This window comes from Macaca thibetana, chromosome 20, assembly GCF_024542745.1.
Source record: "Macaca thibetana thibetana isolate TM-01 chromosome 20, ASM2454274v1, whole genome shotgun sequence".
Lineage (NCBI taxonomy): Eukaryota > Metazoa > Chordata > Mammalia > Primates > Cercopithecidae > Macaca > Macaca thibetana.
The window spans coordinates 36,168,254-36,190,314 of record NC_065597.1 but is presented as its reverse complement, the minus strand read 5'-3'; the positions used below and the strand labels follow the sequence as shown (position 1 = coordinate 36,190,314).

The 22,061-nt window shown below is 47.9% G+C and overlaps 5 protein-coding genes across 7 annotated transcripts in view; 3 read left to right on the top strand and 2 right to left on the bottom strand.

Moving 5' to 3' along the window:
• LOC126943835 (liver carboxylesterase 1-like) overlaps positions 1–15,785 on the bottom strand; it is a 32,631-nt gene extending 16,846 nt beyond the window's left edge. Inside the window, exons 1-6 of one of the 3 annotated variants that reach the window (XM_050772929.1) lie at positions 15,624–15,738; positions 11,290–11,497; positions 8,612–8,756; positions 6,017–6,150; positions 3,621–3,774; positions 2,625–2,732 (exon numbers count right to left, since the gene is read on the bottom strand). In XM_050772929.1, coding sequence (XP_050628886.1) covers positions 2,625–2,732; positions 3,621–3,774; positions 6,017–6,150; positions 8,612–8,756; positions 11,290–11,497; positions 15,624–15,675 — 801 coding nt within the window. In that variant the 5' untranslated portion in view covers positions 15,676–15,738. Of the gene's footprint in view, positions 1–2,624; positions 2,733–3,620; positions 3,775–6,016; positions 6,151–8,611; positions 8,757–11,289; positions 11,498–15,623 lie in introns of all 3 variants that reach the window. The other 2 variants (XM_050772930.1, XM_050772931.1) reach the window with 2 other exon arrangements.
• Positions 1–22,061, top strand: part of MT3 (metallothionein 3) — an 892,117-nt gene that overhangs the window by 5,211 nt on the left and 864,845 nt on the right. The window lies entirely within an intron of this gene.
• LOC126943833 (liver carboxylesterase 1) overlaps positions 1–22,061 on the bottom strand; it is a 133,084-nt gene that overhangs the window by 16,955 nt on the left and 94,068 nt on the right. The window lies entirely within an intron of this gene.
• LOC126943848 (liver carboxylesterase 1-like) overlaps positions 1–22,061 on the top strand; it is a 123,567-nt gene that overhangs the window by 51,932 nt on the left and 49,574 nt on the right. The gene's annotated exons all lie outside the window — the stretch shown is intronic.
• The window catches only part of LOC126943900 (metallothionein-2), an 894,508-nt gene continuing 885,981 nt past the window's right edge, over positions 13,535–22,061 (top strand). Inside the window, exon 1 of the mRNA XM_050773133.1 lies at positions 13,535–13,539. The gene's annotated coding sequence lies outside the window, so the exon portion shown is untranslated. The remainder of the gene's footprint in view (positions 13,540–22,061) is intronic.

Sequence of the window (22,061 nt, the reverse complement as noted above, 5' to 3'; positions counted from 1 at the left end):
GCATGACTCTTTAGGGCACAGGTTGGCAATGTGCCCATCAAGGCCAAATAGTAAATATTTGAGGCTTTGTGGGCCACGTGGTCTCTGCTGCAACTTCAACACTGCTGTTGACATGAAACACAGCCATAGACATGAGGTAAATGAATGGGGGTGTCGCTGTGTTCAAAGAAAACTTTCTTTATGGACACTGAAATTTGAATTTCATGTAATTTTGTTTCATGACATATTATTCTTCTTTTGATTCTTTTCATTAAATATTATTCTTCTTTTGATTCCCTTCAATCATCAAAAAAATTTTTTAAAAAACATCCTTAGCTCAAGAGCCACGCAGGCATAGATCCAGATGTGGCCATGAGCGATGGTCTGTTCACCTTTGTCCTAACTCAAGCCACAGAGCAACACCAATTAATGCACCAAGAACCTCTTTCCATCTTTAAAAAAATGTAAAAATATAAACATAAAATAACTGTCTTGGGGAGAGGCTCCCTTCTTCCTGTCCTGGGGATTGGAGTCAGTCTGCCCAGCACACTCTGGTTTCCTTCTTTTCTAAGAGTCCAGGGACATCTAAGCAAAGACAGGACAGTGAGCCTCTCTCCTAAGTGACCTGGAATTGGGGCGGAGAGCTGCTAATGTAAAAATGCTCATTTTTCACAACAGAAAAGACAGCCTGACTACTTTCTGGAACCAAAAGAGAGTCCTTAAGCTTAGGGGCAGATAGGGTGCTCATGCAGACTGGAAACAAAGTACAGCCAGAAAGAAGGGCACAGAGGGAGAGCAGGCAGGCTCCATGGTGGGGAGGCAGAGCAAGTGCACAGGCTGCCAGAATCTGGTGCAGGATCTGGGACAGAATCAATGCCCAGGGTGTTTCTCAAGTAAATAAACAGGGAACGGGAGAAGTAGAGGGCGAGACAGAGAGAAAGACATTCAGAGAGAGAGAGAGAGGAAAAAGAGTAAGAGAGTCTAGGATTCCCATCATTGTGTAATTTCTGTTTCCTGTTTTTTCACAAAGCTCAGCCTCATCCCAGACCTCTATTTCCTTCAAAAATTAATTCTACTTTTATAAAGAAGATTTTGAGACAAGGTCTTGCTTTGTCATCCAGGCTGGAGTGCCATGGTGCAAACACAGTTCACTGCAGCCTAGACTTCCGGGGCTCGGGTGATCCTCCCTCCTCAGCCGCCCATGTAGATGGGCCCACAGGCTTGCACCACCATGCCCAGCTTAATTTTTTTTTTTTTTTTTTAGAGACAGGGTCTCACTTTGTTTCCCTGGCTGGTCGCGAACTCCTGGGCTCAAGCAATCCTTCTGCTTCGGCCTCCCAAATTGCAGGGATTACAGGCATGAGCCACCACACCAGGCTAATCCTCCTTCTTGACTTAAGTCGGGTCAATGAGCAACTGTTGCTTATAACAAATGAATTCTTAAAAAGTTCTCAAAAATTCTAAAATTCTTGGCATCCCCATTTTCTCTCCTACTATGTACCAGCCCTTTAAATTTGGATGTTGTCCTCAAACAAGCTTTCATATCTACCGAAATCCTCCAGGTCACTGGCTCCAGTGGGCTATCCTCAGCCTAGGTTTGGATTCCTATTGATCACCTCTCCCTTTGGCTTACAACCATTCTCCAGACGATGACAAAATCCTTGCCAGGGTCCTGTGCAGTGTGGCCCCTGCCAATGTTCCCGCTCTCAGTACTTGCCATGCTCCCTCTGCTCTCCCTGCGCTGGCCCCGTCGACCCTGTCTCTCTCTCTCCCTCATGATTGGGATGCGTCCTCCTGCCACAGGACGCACGCATGTGCTGCTCCCACTCCCTGGACATTCCTTGCTCCTGACTCATTGGTCACTTTTCCGGCAGCCTTCCCTGGTAACCTCTTCCTGCCCTGGGACTCAAAGCTCTCTTTAGATTCTGCTGTAGCAGCAAGTACCTCACCTTCACTGCTCTTGTCATAGGTGACGCTTTGTAATTGTGTGATTCTGTAACTACTCATCTATTCCCTACATTATAGCAGAAGCTTGGGGAGGCGTTAGGTGTTTGGCTAGAATGCAGAGCCACATAAGGCCATATAGTGTCCACATTTCCTCCACACGGACATCTGGCATTGAGCCAAACAATGACCTCTGCACACCTCTTGTTTTCGCCTTCACTTTTCACCTAGTTTTGTTGTGTGAACAAATGAATCAACCAGTGAATTCTCCAGGAACCAACCCTGGTGATCAGGTGCTCAGTGTGGAATTGCTCCAGGCCGACAGCCCACAAGTGGGTCCACAGGACTCAGACCCTGAGAGACACAAGATACCATCACTGCCCAACATGGCACCAGGCCCTGGCACATAGGAGGAGTGTGGGCACTGACAGGGCACTGTACTGCCTGCTGGGCCATGAGCTGGAGTCCCAGCTCTGCCCTGATCACCTGCTACCCTTGGCAAATCCCTTCCAAGCCCTGTGTCGGTTTCCCCGGCTATGAAACTGGGATGCTGATCAAGGTGTCTCCTCGCCCTTCCTGCTCAGCCACTGATGCCTCAAGTGATTCTAGGAGAACATTAGCTAGAACCCACCGCAAGAGAGACCCCTGAGGATTCAGGAGCACAGAGCCAAAGGGGTGGGGGTATCCAGCGGGAGACCTACCTCAGCCAAGGGCTTGACATCACCTTTCTTCACCAGAACAGCAGTGAGGGCCACGCCACTCTCAGAAATGGCCCGGTGGAAGAGGTTCTTTGCCAATGGAGACAAAACCTGAGAGCAGAGTGGAGGGGAGGAGAGTTCATGCTCAGGGGTAGGGTCAGCGACTTGCTCGCTCTCCCAGGCTACATCAAACCACACTATAAAACCGACACAGGATTGAAGACTCCAGCAGTGGGCTGACCCTCTGCCCACCTCGAGGCAGGCGGAAGGCTTCCTACAGCTCCTGGCACCTCTCATCTGGTTTTTCATCCCAGTTTCCCCAGTATCTCCTGCATCTAATACCCCACCCCAGCAGGACCCCTCACACACCCAGGTTGCGTCTGTGTCCCACAACCCCTGCCCCATCCCTCCCCATCCCTGGCTCCATCCCTCCTTCCTCTAGCCTGCCTCCCCTAGCCCACCCGGCCCCACAGTCGCAGAGACTGTTGCCTCCTTCTTGGGCATGGACCAGCCATCAGACCACCCCAGAGGAATCCCCAGCCTGCTCAGTGTCCATGTCCCCTCCACACGTAGTTCTGGTTTAACTAAACAATGAGCTCTGTCCACATCTTGTCTTTGCCTGCCCTCACTCATAATTTATGCCTATCCCTACTTCCCAAGAGAAGGGATGTGAGTCCTTATGTGAAAACGAGTGGGAAGGAGAGAGAGAAAGAGAGAGAGAGCTCAACCAAGCTAGAAGAGGGGAATGCCACCATTGTAGGCTGCAACTAGAGATTCATATCGCCCCGGGACACTAAGCTGAGATCTGATCTTCCTGGGGGCCAAGGAGAGCTTGTTCTTTAGCTTTCCACCCCCTGATGCTAGGCAGTGAGTAACATCAGTCCTGAAACCAGGTATCAGGGTAATCAGAGGTGTGCATAGCTGGATTGACAGGTGTCCAAAAGGTCTCATCAGCATCACATCCAGTGTGGGGTTGGACCTGGTGCCAGGAGCACTCACAAGAACAGAGACACTTTCTCCTCCCGCTGACTCTCCAAAGATGGTCACAGAGCCTGGGTTCCCTCCAAAGCTGGCAATGTTGTCCTGGACCCAGCGCAGGGCAGCCAGCTGGTCCAGGTGACCCCAGTTCCCCCGGCTGTGTTCATCCCCTGTGCTGTGAGGAAGAGAACAGGTTGAGGGTGGGGAACAGAGATGTCATGGCAGGACCTTCAGGACTAGAGATGGGGCTGGGGGCTCTCAGGGAGCCTTTAAGAATAAGACTGGGCTTCAGCATCTCTGAGACCCTGCCTTTATTCCTACAACATTGTGGTGATGTATAGTTCTACATTCACTCAACTGGCAACTATTTACTGAGCCTCTACTGTATGCCTGACACTATCCTATGAGCTAGAGCACATCTGAGAGCAAAACAGGCCAGAGCTCCCACTACAGATCACAAGCAGATAAACAGATATATAGAGAGAATATAATGATGTCAGGTAGTCAAAGTGCATTGAGGTAAATACAATGGAATAAGGAAAAAAAACAGGGGTGGGACAAGGGATGCCATTTCAGATCGCAATCAGGGAAGGCTTTTTGGAGGCAGTGGCATTTGAGGTATTGGAGACAAAGACCTTCATAAAACAAGCACAACAAGCACATGAGCCTTGCAAATATCCAAAGAAAGAAATTTCAGACAGAAGAAAAAGCAAGTGCAAATATCCTGGGGCCCAGTGAAAGAAAGTGTGAGTCAGGAGGTACAGCTAGAGAGGGCCCTGGGGCCTGGCAAGAACTTTGGTTGTCATCATAAGGAACATGGGAAGCCGCTGCAGAGTTTTGCGCAGAGGCATTGCATGATTCAATGCACATGTTAAGTGATCACTCTTGGTACTGTGCGACTCAGCCTCAGTATAAAAGTGGCAGGAATCTGAAAGTAAGTGTTAGGATCATAATCAAGGTGAGAGACAGAGAGCTTTGGCTGGGGTAGCAGCGAGGTAGGGAAGTTTGCAAAATAGTGGATTCTGAAGGTGGAGTCAAGAGGGTTGTAAGAAAATAGAGAGTCCAGGCTGCCCATGAGGCCTTCTCCTGAGCCCCTGGGAGGATACAGCAGCAGCTGAGTGGAGGTGTGGTGGGAGGAGGAGGGGATCTCGGTTGGGAAGGGGCAGTGGGAGTCAAGGATTCAGCTTGTCCCTGGGAAGAGTGGGGCGCCCTTTAGACAGCCAGTGGTGGGGAGAAGGCAGTGAGTGATGCCTGCGGGATTCAAAGGTGAAGTGGGCTGGAAACAGGGGCTCTGGGCTGCTCCCTGGGATCACTGGGACTTAGTAGGGAGGGAGAGGGAGACAAGAGAGGCCTGTGGACAGGGGGAGTTGGGGACTAGGAAAGGCTGGGAAGGAAGCATGTCACAGAGGCTGAGCAGCCATCTGCTGCTGCTAGGAGGTCCTGTGAGGTTGGGTGGAGAGCAGGGGGAGGTCATGGGTGACCATGAGGAGACCAGCCGAGTGGCATGGTCAGGAAGAAACCTGACTCGCACGGGTGGAGGAGATACACGGAGGACAGGAAGTGGAGAGAGATCATGAAGCAGCCTTACTGTAATGGGGAGCAGAGACACAGGCTGTGGCTGAAAGGGATGAAGATGATACTGCCAAGACTGGCCTGGGATGTCTTGCTGACGGTAGACCAGAACCCATCCTCCATCTCCCTAGGCCTTCTCATCAGTGAGTGGAATCCCTCCCACAGCCCTCCTATCACTCACTTGGGATTAGGGTGCTGGGATGTTAACCCTTAGTAAAGGTTCATAGTAATTGCACCTTGAAGGAGATCTGACTCCTGTCCCCATGGAGACCTGATGGGGAAGACTCCATCCTTGCTTCCTGCACTTGCCAGATTTCAAGCAGAAAATGGGGTGAGGTGGCCGTAATAGTCCTTCAGGAAGGGGTCAGATGCTCCCGCACCCCATCATCTGCAGCCCACATTCCTTTCCCCACAACATGCTCTGAGCTCCCTCTGTGACTCTGCCCCTTCCCTCCTTTACACGAGAAGTCAGATGTGTCAACCTTCAAGGGCTGTGTTCCCTGCTAAGTGTCATGACAGAGAAATTCAATGTGCTGGAGAAACATATGTGAAGAAGAGATGAGTCTTTCAGTGGAGGTAACTGGGGTTTGGGTCTTGCAGGATGAAGAGGAGTTCTTCAGGTAGAGTTAGCATTCCAGGCCAAGGAGCAGCACATGCAAAAGCTCAGAGGCCAGCAGACAAGTGTGGATGGGGAGTGAGGGTAGGTAGTGTCCAATTGTGATGAGGCTTGGATGCCTTACTGTGGAACCTAGCTAAGGTCCCCTGAGGTCTGGCATGACCAGAGCTGTGACCCAGCATCCTTGTGTTGGGGGCCAAAGTGCAGTGAGGAGAGTCTCATTTCTTACCTGAAGAATCCCCAGATGCCCAGGCGGTATTGAATGGTCACCACCACCACGTTTTCATGGGCAGCAAGGGCCAGCCCATCATAGGTTGATGCCGCACCCATCCTCAGCCCCCCTCCATGGATCCACACCATCACCTGGGCAGCGGGCAAGGAACATACCAGTTACAGGACACAGAGCCAGGGAGCACTCAGAAGGTGTCTTGTTTGGTGACCTACCTGTTGGTCACAACTGAAGGAGGATCTTATCCAAAGTTCACCGGCGCCCAGCAAGGTTGCCCAAGGTAGTCTCTCTTCTCCATAATTCTCCCAATTGGGGCCCAAGCCACTACCCCACTGTACACACTCCAACTACCCAGCCTGCAGTGCCTTTATACCCAGCCTCCAGTGCCTCCTCCTCCCAAGGCTCTTCATGCTGAGAACATCATCATGGGTATAGCAAAGGCTAAGGATGTTGTGTTCTCCCCCTCACTCCCATCACCCTCAAGCCTGGACTGTTCATGCAGCTCAGCGTACCCTTGGGGAGCCCTTGTATCTCAGCTTCATCTCAGTTAACTCTCTCCTGGTGAATTAAACTTATCTGTGCATGAATGATTGTCTCGGGAAGCACACATGCCTGTGGTGGTGTCTCTTCCTCAAATGCCTCCTCTATGCCTCTGCATTCCCAAATCCTGTCCATCCCTCAAGAGCCCAGACTAAGACCCACCCACTTCAGGATGCCTTCAATCAATGGACTAACGCTGTCTGAGAACTTAATATGTGCCAGGGACTCTGCTAATACCCAAGGATGAGAGTGGATACAATTCCTCATGCATGGTTCTTACATTTTAAAAGTCCACATGTAGCAGGGAAGAAGTGAAAGGGTTAAAATAATAATATTGTAATAATAATACTAATAAAATATAAAATAACTGATAACATAAACTATGTCCCAAGTGCTGTTCTAAGCACAGTAAAATAAACTATCCATTGGGTAGATACTAATACTGTCCCATTCTCCAGGTGGAAAATGGAGGCACTTAAAGTGCCCAAGGTCCTACAACTTAAAAGTGGTAGCAGCAGGACTTTAACCCAGGCAGTCTGGCTCCAGAGTCCACACGTTGAGCTGCCCAGCATACTGCAGGCGCCGGTCACAGTGCAGTGAGTCCACTGTTAGGGTAGTGGTATGAGCCTGCCTCTGCCTATTTAGCCAGGGACTGAGATCAAGCTTAGTGGTCACCCTTGACTGATCATATGTGATAACTCTCATTTTAAGGAAACAGAGGCTTAGAAAAGTTAAGAAATGTCCAGCTAGTCAAAGGCAGAACCAGGATTTAAACCTAGACTGTGTAGTTCTAGAACCTGTGGCCATTCCTGGAGGTTCTCCTGCCTCCAGGTTCTCAGAGACCCTGTTTCTCCCACACCTCTAATCCCTGCCTGCCTCCTGGGGAGGGTCTGAATGTGCATCCATTTTTGTGTGAAGGCTGAGCCCGCAGGCTGGCCTGCAATAACATACTGAAGAGAGAATATGTCTCTACAGCCCAGATGGCAAGATCCTTGAAGGCAGAGGCTGTGTGGAGTGGGTTTATGTTCTTCTTTTTCCTGAAGCCCCAGGTCTAACTGTGTATATGGGGCACTGAGTACACAATAGAAGAATGAATGAATGAATTAATTAATTAATTAATTAATGAGTAAGCCTTTCTCCCACTTCCCGAGTCTACAAAGCACATGTAGAGCCAACTTCTAGTCCCACATTTGCAAACCTGCTCTCCCACTCCTGGTCACCATGCCATGGTGCCCTTGGGAGACCGGTTGGACGCAACACCCCTTCTTTTTACACCCTGGAGTGGCCTCCTTTGCCAGAAAATCCTACCCACCCTGCAACCTGCAGCTGGCAGCCTGTCCCACCTCCTGCCCTTCATTTATTTGGGAAATGCTGACTCACAGGGTCATCAGCCTTTGGCCAAGACAATTAGGGAGGGAAAATAGGTACAGAAAAAATCCAGATATTTGGCCAAAGGCAAAAGGAAGTGCTTCTGGGTTTGTCCCGCATTTTTCCTTTAAAGCCTGTACCCGGACAGTGAAAGTTACCCCAGATGAATATTGGTGTGCTAGCGAAAGGCCACATACAAGCTCAATGCCCTACTCCATGTCGAAAGCACTGGTTTGAAGATCAGAAGACTTGAGCCAAAACCACCCTGCTGGGTGACCTCTCCTTCCCTGTCTGGGCCTCAGTTTCTCCATTTAAAAAAGAAGAGTTGGGGTGTAGGCTTTTCTCTAAGTTCCTTCTACTGCTAACATTATTGGAAATCATGTCTTATCCACTCTGGGTATCAGATTGTTCATCTAGTAACTAAAAGTAATCATTCTTATCTTTCTATTAGCATGAGGGAACTTGGAACAATTAAGATGTTCATTAAAGATGCATAGCAAACTCCCCCAGAGTCCCTGTGTCATGAGGGGAAACTGAGGTGTGGAAAGCCTGTATTTCCTGTGGAGGCCCTGAGGTCCTGGCCTGTGTAGCTCCCTCCTCAAGCTGCCTTCATCCCCTTCTGGTCTGTCCCAGAAGATCCGGGGTACTGGAACTGACACGCCTTGACCAGGGGATCCCACGGCTTACCGGAAGCCTGCTTTTCTTGGTCAAGTCAGCAGGAGTGTAAATATTGAGGTAAAGGCAGTCTTCGGAAACCTTGAGAGGAATGTTCTCCTTTCGGTTGGTCAATAGGTCTGAGAGAAACTGCCCTGCCTTGGCATCTTGGGAACACCTGAGGAGGGGGAGAAAAGAACCCTTGAAGTTCAGTGGGATCTAAGCCAGGCGTCTTCTTTGGCAGGGCCTTGGACTGGGAGGTTTAAGCCTGAAAATGGAGTTGATATTTACAGACTCACGACATTGTAGTGAGTAGGAGGCTATCAGGGGCTTCAGGTGGGGGCGCTGGGACTCACTAAGGTCTCCTAAGACCAAGCAGAATGAGAAGGGCTTCACACCTCTTTCCTTCCCGGAGCCTTTGGGACTCCCAGCATCAAGGAGGGGAGACAACAAATACACTGATCCTCCCTGGGAGGTGACATTTCCACCAGTAGCTCAGGGGTAAAATCTTTGTGGGACAACATCAGGAGAACTGTGCTCTAGTCCTCTCTCTGCCACTTATTTGCAGGGTGACTTCGGGTGAATTCCTTTCGCATTCTGGGTCCCAAATCTACCAGGTCTAAGTGAGAGCAGTGATTTCTACATGGGTCTTGCAGCCCTGACATGCCAAGATTCTATCATCTGCCTCTCCCAGGAAAGTGCTGTTGCATTGCCCTGATGAAAAATCAAGGATACAACATAGATGAACACTGGTAATAGTTATTGAGTCCTCCCAGTGTTCCAGGCACTGTTTTAAGGACGATTTGTATTTTTTTTTTTTTTTTTTTTTGAGACGGAGGACGATTTGTATATTAACTCATTTAAGCCTCAGATCAGTCCCATTACATAGGTTCTATTATCTCCATTTTACAAATGAGAAAACTGAAACCCAGAGAGGTTAGAGAACCTGACCAATGTCACATAGCCAGGAAGATTCATGCCATGTGGTTCTTATACACAAGTATATTATAAGCCACAGTCCCCGATCTCAAAGCACCAGAAGGCAGGCGTCACCGCCCCCACTAGGTACATGAGGAAACTGAGGCACTCAGGCTCTGGGATGACACAACTGTCAAGTGACAGAATCAGAGCCAGCGAAGATGACTTCTTGATTTCCATCCTGGGAGATTTTCCTACAGAACACCCAGTACAAGCGGCGTAACAGTAATAATAATAATCAAAAGACATTCCAATGTGAAGAAAGGGAAAAAGAACTCAACTGCACTGGTCATCAGATAAATGCAAATTGAACAGGAAAATAATATTGCTGTTATTGTTATTATTATTTTGCCTATCCGATAGCGAAAAACATTTTTTAATAATCCCAAGCATTGCCAAGAGTGTGCCAAATGGAGATTTTCATACATCAATGGTAGGAGTGTAGTTGGAATATTTTGGGAGAGAAATCAAACAAGAGATATATACTCTTTGACTCAGAAATATCATTTCTGGGAAGTTATCCTAAAATATTCATAAATGTGCATAAAGGTTGCACATTCATGATGTTATGTTATTAAAATCATCATATGTAACTTAATGAACCCAAATACAAACTTGGGGGAAATTAATTATGGTTCAATACCCAATGTAATGCAGCTGTTAACATCAGGCTGTGCTATTTCATGGGATGGAATGATGCTCATGACATACTTATAAATGAGCAAAGCAGGCATCCAAATTAACTCAATGTAGCATTCCATTTTAAAGGAAGAAAGTATAGCAACAGGCAAAAAACTGGAATACGAACAACATATTAGATCATAATACTTTACCATCTAAAATAGTGACAGTTGTTCTCTCTGGGTGGTGGGATATTGCATATGATTTTAATATTCTTGCATTTTCTTCTCTGAATTTCCTAAATTTTCTGTAATAAGTATATATTACATTTGCAGTCACAAAATAAAAACAGAAACTATTAAAAAAAAAAAAAAGCAAAGTAAAGAAGGTAGCCAGAGGTGGACTGTTGGAAACCCTCGAATGCCTGGCTGCCGAGATGAGTGGGGTCTGCTCTGATGCCTGTAGGGTCCTTGGTACCCTGGGGAGTGGCGGTGAGGCCAATTAGAACCTTTGGGCTTTTCTTCCCAGCTTGGCCAGGGTGAATGGACACACCTGCCATCATGTATTCTCAGGAATAGGGAGCTGGACACACTTGAGAGTTGAGTACTTGCCGAGCAGACAGCTCAGTACACTTGCCACCCACACACCTCCTGGCCCACCCCTCTACCCATCTATGTCAAAATTCAAGACAGAGGAATTCATGAGACCCTTCTTTCTGATCTCCCTCAACTGCTTAACTGCTTCTTTGTTTCCAAGGCACTTATCCCGTTCTAACAGATCACATAATCCATGGGATAATTTGCATGTTGTTCTTCTCTGTCTCCTGCTGCTAGAATGCATGCTCCATGAACCTAGGGATCTTTGCTTTGTTCACTAATGGATCCCAAAAACCCAGAACATGCCTGGCACACAGTAGGAGCTCAATAAACATGTGTTAAATAATGGATTCCAGAATGCTGTGAGAGTTCTGGAATGTTCTTAAGGGTCTACAATGATCTTAAGGATTCCAGAGCAAAGGATCAGCCCATCATGGGAACTGCCTTGACTCCTTCCTTCATCACTTTGAGGCGAACATCCCCCACAGACACATGCCACAGCCACCCCTGGCTTACATAGGCGGGTAAGAGGTGGCATTCTTCACGAAGCTCCATGGCTCTGCAGGCTGTGGTGGAGTAAACCTCAGGGGTCCAAGAGGGGGCTTGGCAAAAGGGATTCCCAGGAAAACGGCCACAGGCTGTGCAAATCCTTCTAAGCTGACGAACTTCCCCAGCACTTTGCCATGCACGGTGTCCACCACAGGTGGCGAGGACGGGTGCCCTGCTGGACATGGAGAAGAAATCAAGACGCATCAGCGGCAAAAGGTTGGACCCGGATTCCAGATGGGGTTTGCCACTTTCCAAGTGAGCGACCTTTAAAAAGTCACCTAAACCGTCTAGGCCTCAGTTTCTGTTGATGTACCATAGGGATGAGGATCAATGTCCTTCCTAACTCATCAAGCTGGTTTAAGGAACAAATTAGAATTGGAGGCATAAAAACATCCAGCCAAAAATAAATGCAAGAAGGAGAGCTACTAGGAAACAACGAGACATTTAGCTTCCCCCTTAGAAGCCTCTGGAAACATTTATCCATTACAATCCTGGCACTGAGCCGCATGCTGGATGAGAGGATGAACAAGAGGTGCCCCGAATTCTCAGACGCACTGACCCTTGTAGGGAAGGGTCACATATACACCTGGGCCTACAGCTGGGAAGGAAGTGGCCATGTCCTGGGAGAGGTACCCATAAGGCAGTCTAGGAATTAGAAGAGGGCTCAAGGCCTTCTGATTGCGGGCATCATAGAGGAGCTGGGACTTGCGGTAGGTGAGGACTGAATAAGGGGAGATGAGACGCAGAAAGTGGTACCCAGCAGAGAGAAGGGAATGTGCTGAGGCGCAGAGCCTGCCTAGGGAAGGAGGCATGGCCCACATGCACCAGGTGGAGTCTGGGGAAAGTGGAAAATATTCCTGTTATGACAGAGCACAAGTCAGGGAGGGCCTAGAATGCCAGGCTAAGCGCTTGAGTTTTCTTTAGTGTACAAATAAGCAGCAGGAACCGTTCCAGATAAAGGATGTGATCAGGTCCAGGAAGATTCTTCTGGTGGCCCTGGGCAGGTCTGCTCCGTTCTTGCAGCACGGACAATGCTTCCTCGCTGAGCTGAAATTCATTTCCCACAGCCTCTGCATCAGTCCTGGTTCTACCTGTCATGGGACTATACTGGCCTGATCTGGCCTGCAGCTTGTGGCCTTTCAGACACTTGATCTTGCTGCCCACCCCTCAGGTCCTATCTGGCTCCAGTGACCTCAGTTGATCTAAGCTTCCCTCCTAGGAAATCATTTCCAGCCTCTTGTCCTCCCAGCTGCTCTGCTTTGGATACAGACAAGACGTCAACACCTCCCTCAAAACGTGGGGCTAGAACAGAACAGAACAATTCGGATTTGGTCTTAAAGGGGAATATCCAATCACAATGGAAACCCCTTATGCAAAGCCCAGTTACACAACAGCATCCATGTGTCATCTTATCAATAGTCAACCCACTAATGTCAATATTTAGCTTCTTTTTTTTTGTTGTTGTTGCTAATTACAAATAATACTGAGATGAACATCCTTGGAAGTATGTGTATTGACACAGCAATGGGTGGTGGCATTACAGGTGGCTTGTTTTCTTGGTGACTTCCATGTCTTCTGCACTGTATGGGATTTCTGATCTTCACCTGAAATCCTCCCACCCCATCCTAATTATTTTAAAATTTTAAATAAAAAAAGAAAAAATATGAAGAAATATGATGATGTCTAAAAGGTATTTCGAAAGACTTGGAGACCAGGCACAGTGGCTCACCTGTAATCTCAGCACTTTGGGAGGCCAATGCAGGCAGATCACTTGAGGTCAGGAGTTCAAGACCAGCCTGGCCAACATAGTGAAAGCCCCTCTCTACTGAAAATACAAAAATTAGCTGGGCATGGTAGTATGTGCCTGTAATCCTGGCTCCTGGGGAGGCTGAGGCAGGAGAATCACTTGAACCCGGGAGTCAGGGGTTGCAGTGAGCTGAGATTGCACAACTGCCATTCCAGTCTGGGTGAAAGAGCAAGAAGGAAGGAAGGAAGGAAGGAAGGAAGGAAGGAAGGAAGGAAGGAAGGAAGGAAGGAAGGAAGGGAGGAAGGAGGGAGGGAGGAAGGAAGGAAGGAAGGAAGGAAGGAAGGAAGGAAGGAAGGAAGGAAGGAAGGAAAGAATGGAGGGAGGGAGAAGGAAGGAAAGCAAGCGGGAGGAAGGGAGGAAGAGAAAGAAAAGAAAAGAAAAAGACTTGGTCCCTGACCAGAGGTGGGGGAAATGGAAGAGAAAGAAGACCAAAGAGCTGGCTTGTGATGCTGGATCACTGTTCACATAGGCTCACTGAGATGTCAGTGGGATATCCTAGCAAGATGACGCCACTGGACAAGCACACTTCAAGGCTGGAAGGAAGCCTTGTGGGGGAGCAGGGCAGAATCTTCTTCTAAACCATGAGGGGTACATACCATGGATGTGTATGGCTTCATCAATGTGAGAGGCAAGGGAAAAAAACAAAGATCAAACACAGGAACCACTATAGCCAAGACAGAAGATCTATCAGTGTAGGGAGGAGAGAATGTTCTGGTGTCCTGGAAGCCCAGGGAGGAAGAGGGTGAGGAACCAGCTAAGAGTGCTGAGGGCTTCAGGGAGGTGGAGGAAGGTCAAGGCAGAGAAGAAACCCCTGGGCTGGTCTTTCTCAGCTCAGGGATTCACTTCAATAGGATGAGGTGGATGACAGCCAGAATGCCAAGGGTGAAAAAGTGGGTGAATGGGGGGAAGCAGAAACAAGTATAAGAACAAGAGCAGTTGCCACTGATGTTATATGAAACATGAACATGTGGGCACCTACTATGGGCCAGGCATGCATTCCAGTTCGTTTAAATTAATCTTCAAAAAGGCCTTGCTGGGTAGGCATCAACATGTCCATTATACAGAGGAGGAAACTGAGGAAGTGAAGGCAGCCTGTATGGTCTTCCTAAGGAAGGAAATGGATGGCATCGCCAGGAGTAACCAGAGGTAAAGGAACATTCAGTTTCAAATAGGGTTCCTCTCTTCCTCTGCCCTTCCCCACAGTTCCAGAGCTCTGACACTGTCAGGCTGCCAGAAGGAAGACAGGATGCAGACGGGGCCTGGGCTGTCAGGATTCAGGACCCAGAGACAGACCCAGGCATGATTTTCGGGTTGACCTTGGGCAAGTACATTTCCCTGTGTGAGTCTCAGATTCTCCGTCCATAAAATGGCACGGGGGCATTTCGAGGCCCCTCCCGGCACCCCTGTATGTACCATGTCTTTTGCTTTCTGTATTCTGATGCTCTGGCATCTGAGGCCTTGTTGACCTTGGAGAAACTGTCCCTCCCAGAGTCCAGCCAACCCGGAGCCCACATCCCAACCGCCTCTTTGATCAGGTGGCCACGCCCTGGCCACTACCCACCTGCCCTAATCATGCCAGGGCTAGGTACAGACAACCAGGAACAGCCCCTGTGCCCCAGAGCCCCTTGAATTATCCCAACTCTCCAATTTTCAGCCTGCCTGTCATGCTTTTCCTCTTCTATCCTTGGAAGCCACAGTAAAAGCCCCCTGGCCTGAGATCCACCCTGTCCCCTCCCCATGCTCTGCTGCTTCCTCTTGTGCCCCCCACACTGGTGTCCTCCTCCTTTTGAGAACATGAGTAAGCAACTGTCTTTTTAATGGCAAGAGGTCCTGATATAGTGGCGTGATCACAGCTCAAATTTTCCATTCATACACTACATTTTTAAACAAGGCCTTTATATTTATCCACCCCTTTTTTGTGCTTTCTACATACCGGGCGCTGCCAAGAGTGCTTTAAGAACGACGACTCATTTCCTCCTCACTACAACCCAGTGAGGTAGGTAGCATTGCCACTTCTATTTCAGAGAGGGGGTAACCAAAGCACGGAAAGGCTCAGTCCCTTGTCTAAGGACACACAGCTATGAAGTGCCCAGTGGGAACTCAAACCCACGCACTCTGGTACAGAGACGATGCTCTGAATATTCTGCTGAGCCGCTCTCCGTGATCCAGCCAAAACAGGGCTAATTAAGAGACAGTAAAATGAGCTGCCTAAATTTATCCTGTGTGAGGCCTGAGGTCGGCCAGCTGCCGGCCTGCACGGGGGCGAGCAATGCAGGGTGGTCTCAGGATGTTCACCCTCCCTGCATCTCGCATCTCCGGGCGGACTGGTCTGGTCCGGCTCAGCAGCTCCAAGTCCAAGTCCAAGTAGTGAGGGCGCGCAGTCGCGGAGCCGGACCTGTTGTGTGTTTGCCTTTCTATGCATCTGCGTCAACCTCGGCCCAGAACAAGGATTTCAAAAAGTGTCCCGCATATTTTTGATTTGAGAAGGACTCACCCCAAGCCGTGAAAGCAACGAGAGTGGCCAGGACAAGAGCACGGAGCCACATCGTGGAAGGGCGACAGTACCCGGGCCTGCGAGGTCTCCCTGCAACTCAGAGGGACTGCCCTGTTCAGCCCTGGAGCCCATCCAGGCCCTGAGTTACCACCCTGAGCTGCCAATTGCCTAATCCTCTAATTGGGAGATAGCAGAAAAGCCCTCCCTTTCCCCAGATTTCCCTGGGCTTCTATTGGGACCTCAAGCCACGCCCACCCACAGTTTACTCTCTCTGATCAAACCACTCTGGACTATACTCTCAGATTACAGAGAGCTATAAACTCGCCCAACTGCTTGTTAGATAAGGGTTTCTCCCTTGCAGGACTCTAACCTCAGTGCACTGTGAGGGCCCCCAAAGGCCAGCACCAGGAGGCAGATACTTTCAGGCAAAGGGGAGCTTTAATCTGAGGTCCTCAGAAAAAAACTGTAAAATGTTAGAGCCACTGACACCTCACAGCTCAGCTGGGTAAGTTAGGACATATCTCAGCTCCCAGAGCTTGTGTTTCATAGCGTTCCAGGCTCTCAAGCTTGGAAACGATTTTAAATTTCATCTAGTCCCCTTTCTGAGGCCTGAATTACCTTTACAGTGTCCTGCCAACTGGCCCAGCCTCCTGTCACACACCATCAGTGTCAGAGAACTCACTACTTTTCAAAGCAGGAATTTTTGGACATAATGTAAAAAATGAACTTCATCTGCTCATAGTCCCTGGCTCTAATCATCCACCCATCCATGTACCCACCCATTCTGTGAACATTAACCAAAATGCCTGGCACCTGGCCATGTATAATGGATACAAAGGCCAATTCAAGACATGGTTCAGCATCTTTTTTTTTTTTTTTGGTTTTAATCATATACCTTTGCTTTTTTAAAATTTTTTTTATTATACTGTAGCAGGATGAGCCGCAGACGAAACTCGTCAGACACCAGATTAAAGAAGGAAGAGGTTTTTTATTCGGCCGGGAGCGTTGGCAGACTCGCGTCTTAAGAGCCGAGCTCCCCGAGAAAGAAATACTCGGCCTTTTTAAAGGCTTACAACTTTTAGGGGTCCATGTGAAAGGGTCGTGATAAATCGAGCAAGCGTGGGAAACATGACTGGGGGCTACATGCATGAGCTAACAGAATAGAAAGTTTTACAATGCTTTTTTCATACAGTGTCTAGAATTTACAGATAACACAAGTAGTTTAGGCCAGGGGTTGACGTTGTTATTATTACTTTGTTTAACTCCTAGGACTCGGTGGTGGTGTCAAGGTTGTCTGGCTATTTATCTTACTTTTGTTTCTCTCTGTCTTGTGAACTAGGCAACGAAGGGGGAGGATGGCAGCAGGAGTAGTAGTGGTCTCCTTCCTTATCCCCCCCTTTGAGAATTTTCACTAATTAGTGGGAGTTCTCACTTTTATTTTTACTTTCTGAGTCTCTTTGCAGGACAGAACGATAGTGTTTTATGTCATATACTTGTGCTGAAGTTTTCTGATGAACCATGGTAGCTACAAAACCTTTTATCATTTGAAGGAACAAGTGTAATACACAGGGGAGCAGCAAGCAACTTTCTATTACTAGTAATATACTTATAATGAGGGTTTTAAATTTTTATAGCTGGAAACTGTTTTCTAAATGAAGACCTAGGATCAAACCTGTGTTAAACTTGTACAGGCACATGCATCAACTTTGTCATGTCCTCAGCAGGTTAGTTTTGTCACTGGGTCTGAAAAGCTTTTTCTTAGCGAGTAACACAGTTTTTTAAAATAACAGAAGTTTTTAAGAGCCAGATGCTTGAACTCAGGGCATCTGTTTGGGGAAAGAGTTAAGTTATCTTGAGGCATTAACTCTTTTGCTTCTCAAGGCCATTGGTCTCTTATGTTAGCCTTTTAGTAAACATAACATGAAGAAACATCTAGGCTGCCAGCAATGTTTTCAGCCAACTGAGCAAATAGGCTTTTTCTGTTTTTACTAAAGGAAGAAGTTCTGGTAACTCCTGGTTTGTATGTTTAAAGAATGACTGTAAGACCCGGAATTGTTGCTGGGCTGGACAGGTCTGGGTTTCCTAAGTAGTAAATGTACAGTGGGGACACCTTATATAGGTGTTTCTTCTAGCGTGGTTATGGGGGGTAGTAACAACAAAACAATGTACAGCATATACATATCCAGCAAGGGCAAAAGAGGTCCTTACTTGGGGAAAAGGTTGAAGACAGCGACAGAATATTAGGAAAACAGCATTACAGGAAAACTATTAGTCTTAAGATTTTTAACTGTATTTACTTGCTTGACGAGTCCTCAAGCTTCGGCCGTGCATAGACTAGTCAGCTGCCGGTGTGTGACTAGAACAGGGCTTGTTGTCTCCTCAAACTTCAGCCATGCGTAGACTGGTCAGCCTCCGGAGTGACCAGAGCAGGGCTGTTGTCCTCAGCAGCAGCTTGGTCTCGTCTCAGGATCAGCCGGGTTGGATGATCTGCATCCTGCTGGCTGGTCCACTTGTCCTGAGCTGCCGGTGTTAGCTGACTGTGGTAGATCTAAGACACAACACCTGCAACTTTAACAGCAGTGGGAGTGGACAAGGTTACAGTATAGGGCCCATCCTATATGGGTCCTAGAAAAATTAGATTTTACAGAGTCACTAGATTTAAAGCGGTGTCAGGCTTATAGGCATTTTCATTTATTTAATTGTGAACACTTTGTATGGCTTTTTTTAAAGCCTACATTTGCTTTCTTAAGGTTAATTTCTTTAGTTTCTGGAGGTCACCTTTAATTTGACCTATAATTTGGGGGTGGTCGACCGAACAAAATGTTATAGGGCAAATACCTAGTTTGTTTGGTGGGGGTGCACCTGACTCGGAGGAGGACCATAGGCAAAAACCTAATTTTATCTTAAATGAGCAAACAAGCACTAGCATGTACAATAGTCTCCAGCATGGGGCAGTTCGGTAAAGTCTATAAGCAAGTTTTCACAAGGTATGGCTCTTTTTACTGTTTAAGTTGCTTAGAGGGGGTTTTCTCCCCACCACTCCCCCTTTGTAACTCTATTTGGTGGCTTAGCCTTCAGTGAGAAATTGGAATCCAGATACGGCAGAATCTTGCTGCTTTTAACTTCTAATGTGACCATGGGCTCCTGGGAGCCTAATGAGAAGGTGCCGGGTCTGCCTTAGTCTTCACATTCTTCAGCTCCTGTCAGTCTGATCAGATCAGTATTTGGTTCCTTCAAGGTGTGGCAGCCCTTGGCCATTTCCTTTATTGCCTTTTTGAACATTTATCTTTCTAGTGTCCTTTCTTTTTGCATCTCGCACATTAATCTCTCTCTAGCCTTGTCCGGCTCTTGAATCCTTGCCTAACTTGACTTCTTTCACATTTACATCCACGTCCACGTCTTCTCACATGACTAATTTCTTTTTTTTTACACTTACTCTTAGTCTTTCTTTCTCTTTTTGCTCTTTCCCAGTTTACTGATGCCCAAGGCTGGTCCCGGAGGTCAGGTCTGCTAGAGTAAACTGAGTCCAACACTTTTACACAGTCATGCTTGACAGGGCTCTGTGATACTGGGAGCAAGGTGGTGGGTTCAGGGTGTTACAAACTGCAATGGTTATACGGGGATTTTCACAGAGCAAACTTTGGTACTTGGTGAGTCTAGCATTCGTTAACCAATGATGTCCTTTAGTATTCATTAAAGTCACCACAGCATGGGGGGCCTTTGTGTTCAAGTTTTGCCTAAAAGTCAGCTTATCTGCTTCTTGTACTAGCAGGGCAGTTGCTGCCAAGGCCCTCAAACATGGAGGCCATCCTTTAGAAACCCAGTCTAGTTGTTTAGAGAGGTAGGCCACAACCTCGGCCAGGGCCCCACAGTTTGGGTTAAAACTCCAACTGCCATCTTTTCTCTCTCTGACATATACAATGTAAAAGGCTTTGTCAGATCGGGTAGCCCCAAGGCTGGGGCTGACAGAAGTTTTTTTCTTTAACTTACAAAAGGCTTGCTGTTGTTGGGATCCCCATTCAAAAGGTTCCCGGTCCCCCACTTTGTGACCTCATACAAAGGCTTGGCTAATATTGCAAAGTTTGGGATCCACAGTCTGCAAAACCTCACAGCTCCTAAGAATTCTCTCACTTGCCTTCTGCTCTTAGGCTCCGGTAGATTGCAAATGACCTGCTTTCTTTCTGATCCCAGGCTGCCCTCCCCCTGTCGGATAGTAAATCCCAGGTAACGTACCTGTTGTCGGCAGATCTGAGCTTTTTTTCTTGGACACTTTATACCCACAGTCCTTCAGGTGCCTAAGTAGGGCATCCGTTCCCTTAGTGCACTCGACTGCCGTGGGGTGTCCCAGCAGAAGGTCATCGACGTACTGGAGCAACACGCGGCCTAGGTCTCTGGTGGGAAACTTCTGGAGGTCTCGAGCCAATGCCTCCCCGAAGATGGTGGGGGAGTTCTTGAACCCTTGGGGAAGCCAGGTCCAAGTGTACTGAGTAGTGAGACCTGACTCTGGATCTTCCCACTGAAAAGCAAACAGCTTCTGGCTCTCAGGGGCTAATCTGATGCTAAAGAAAGCATCTTTCAGGTCCAAGCAGGTGAACCAGGTGTCCTCAGCTGGCAACAACCCCAACAATGTGTACGGGTTAGGTACTGTTGGATGTAAAGTCACTGTAGCTTGATTAACCAAGTGCAAATCCTGTACTGGCCTGTAGTCCTTGGTCCCTGGCTTGGGAACCGGCAGGAGGGGAGTATTCCATGGAGACTGACAATAAACTATAATTCCAAAGGTTCTTAGGTGCTTGAGATGGACCTGGATACCTTCAAGAGCTTCTCTGAGGACTGAGTACTGTTTTTGCCTAACCGGCTGTGCCCAGGCTTAACTTCTATAAGTACGGGGGCTTGGTTGACGGCCAACCCTGGAGGGTTGTCTTCCGCCCACACTTTTGGCCTCCACTTAGCCAGAGCTGGTCTTATCTCTTGGCTCAGCTCAGTTAAGAAAAGTCTCCATTCTTCCTCTCGGGATACCTTAAGGGTCATAATGACTCCAGTTCCAGGTCAGTTTAGCAGCAAAGAGCCATGCTCTGTAAAAGGGATAGTGGCTCTCAGCTTGCTAAGCAAGTCCCTTCCCAACAAAGGCAAGGAACAGTCAGGCATGTACAAAAACTGGTGAATCACTTTATGTCCTCCTACAGTACAAGTCTGAGGCAAGCAGAAAGCTTGCTTTGCTGAAACCTCTGTGGCTCCAATTATGTCAATAGTCTTTTTGGATAAGGGGGCGACTGGGGTGGTTACTACAGAATGTTCAGCACTGGTATCTACAAGAAAATCAATGTCTTTCCTTGTTTTCCTTTTAGCTGAGGGCATTTGTTCTTCCAGTGTCCCATTTCTTTACAATAAACACACTGGTTACTCTCAGGGGCATTTGTACCCCAGTTTTGGGTCGTAAACCAGCTGCCAAGAGAGGGGTTTCTCCCGAGGCTTCACCTCCTCTCTTGTCTACTCTGGGTGGCCTAGGGATATGTTTGTCTTGTGGAGGCACAAGCACTGTGGGCTCAAGAGTGGGGAACCTCTCTCCCTGGTAAGGGGAGGGCACCACTGGGATCACTGGTGCCATCTCCTGCAATGGATCTTCTGATGTTGGGTCGAACAGAACTTCAGGAGTTGATTTCCCTCGGCGAGTGGAGCGGGATCCTTCCTTAGCTGTCTGTCCCTTTGCTACTAGCACTGCTGCTGCCTGCCCTCTTAGCCAATGTGGGGGGGGTCTAGCACCAGTTGTAACCAAGTGTCTATGTATGGGAACTGGTCTGAGTGTCCTGACTTACCAGTTACCTTGTGTCATACCTTAGAAACAAGGAACCTGTCCAGGCTTCCTTCTGATGGCCAACCCACTTCTAATGTTGGCCAATCTATTTCACACAAAGTTCTAAGTTTTCCTGATGTCATAGTAACCCCATAGTCTCCATTAAATCTCTTCTTAAAATTTTTCAACATAGTTCCTAGCAGAGGGGCTTACTTTGTGTCTGATCCATGTTTCCTTGAGACAAAACACCACACTCACACCACACACACACCACAAAACAAAGAATGGATAAAATGGGCACACACACACCTTTTCAGTTTATACCAAACCAGAATCAAAACCAAAATCAGAGTATCCAGAAATCCGAGCCAGGTCAAAACCAAAACCAAAGTGTCGAACAATTCAAGTCAAGTCAAAAACAAAAACCAAAGTATCAAGCAATTAATTCAAGTCAAAAACAAAAACCAAAGTGCCGGTACAGGCACGCCATGGGTAATCAGGCCACGCTTCCACTCAAATGGAGTGGGCAAGTTCCAAAGACTAGTCTTACCAAGTTTCAGATGTCCAGACTTAAAGTGCCAGTTCCTTCCTGGTGTTCAGCCACTGTGTTGATCCTCCATGGGGGCCTGCTGTGCACTGCTCTG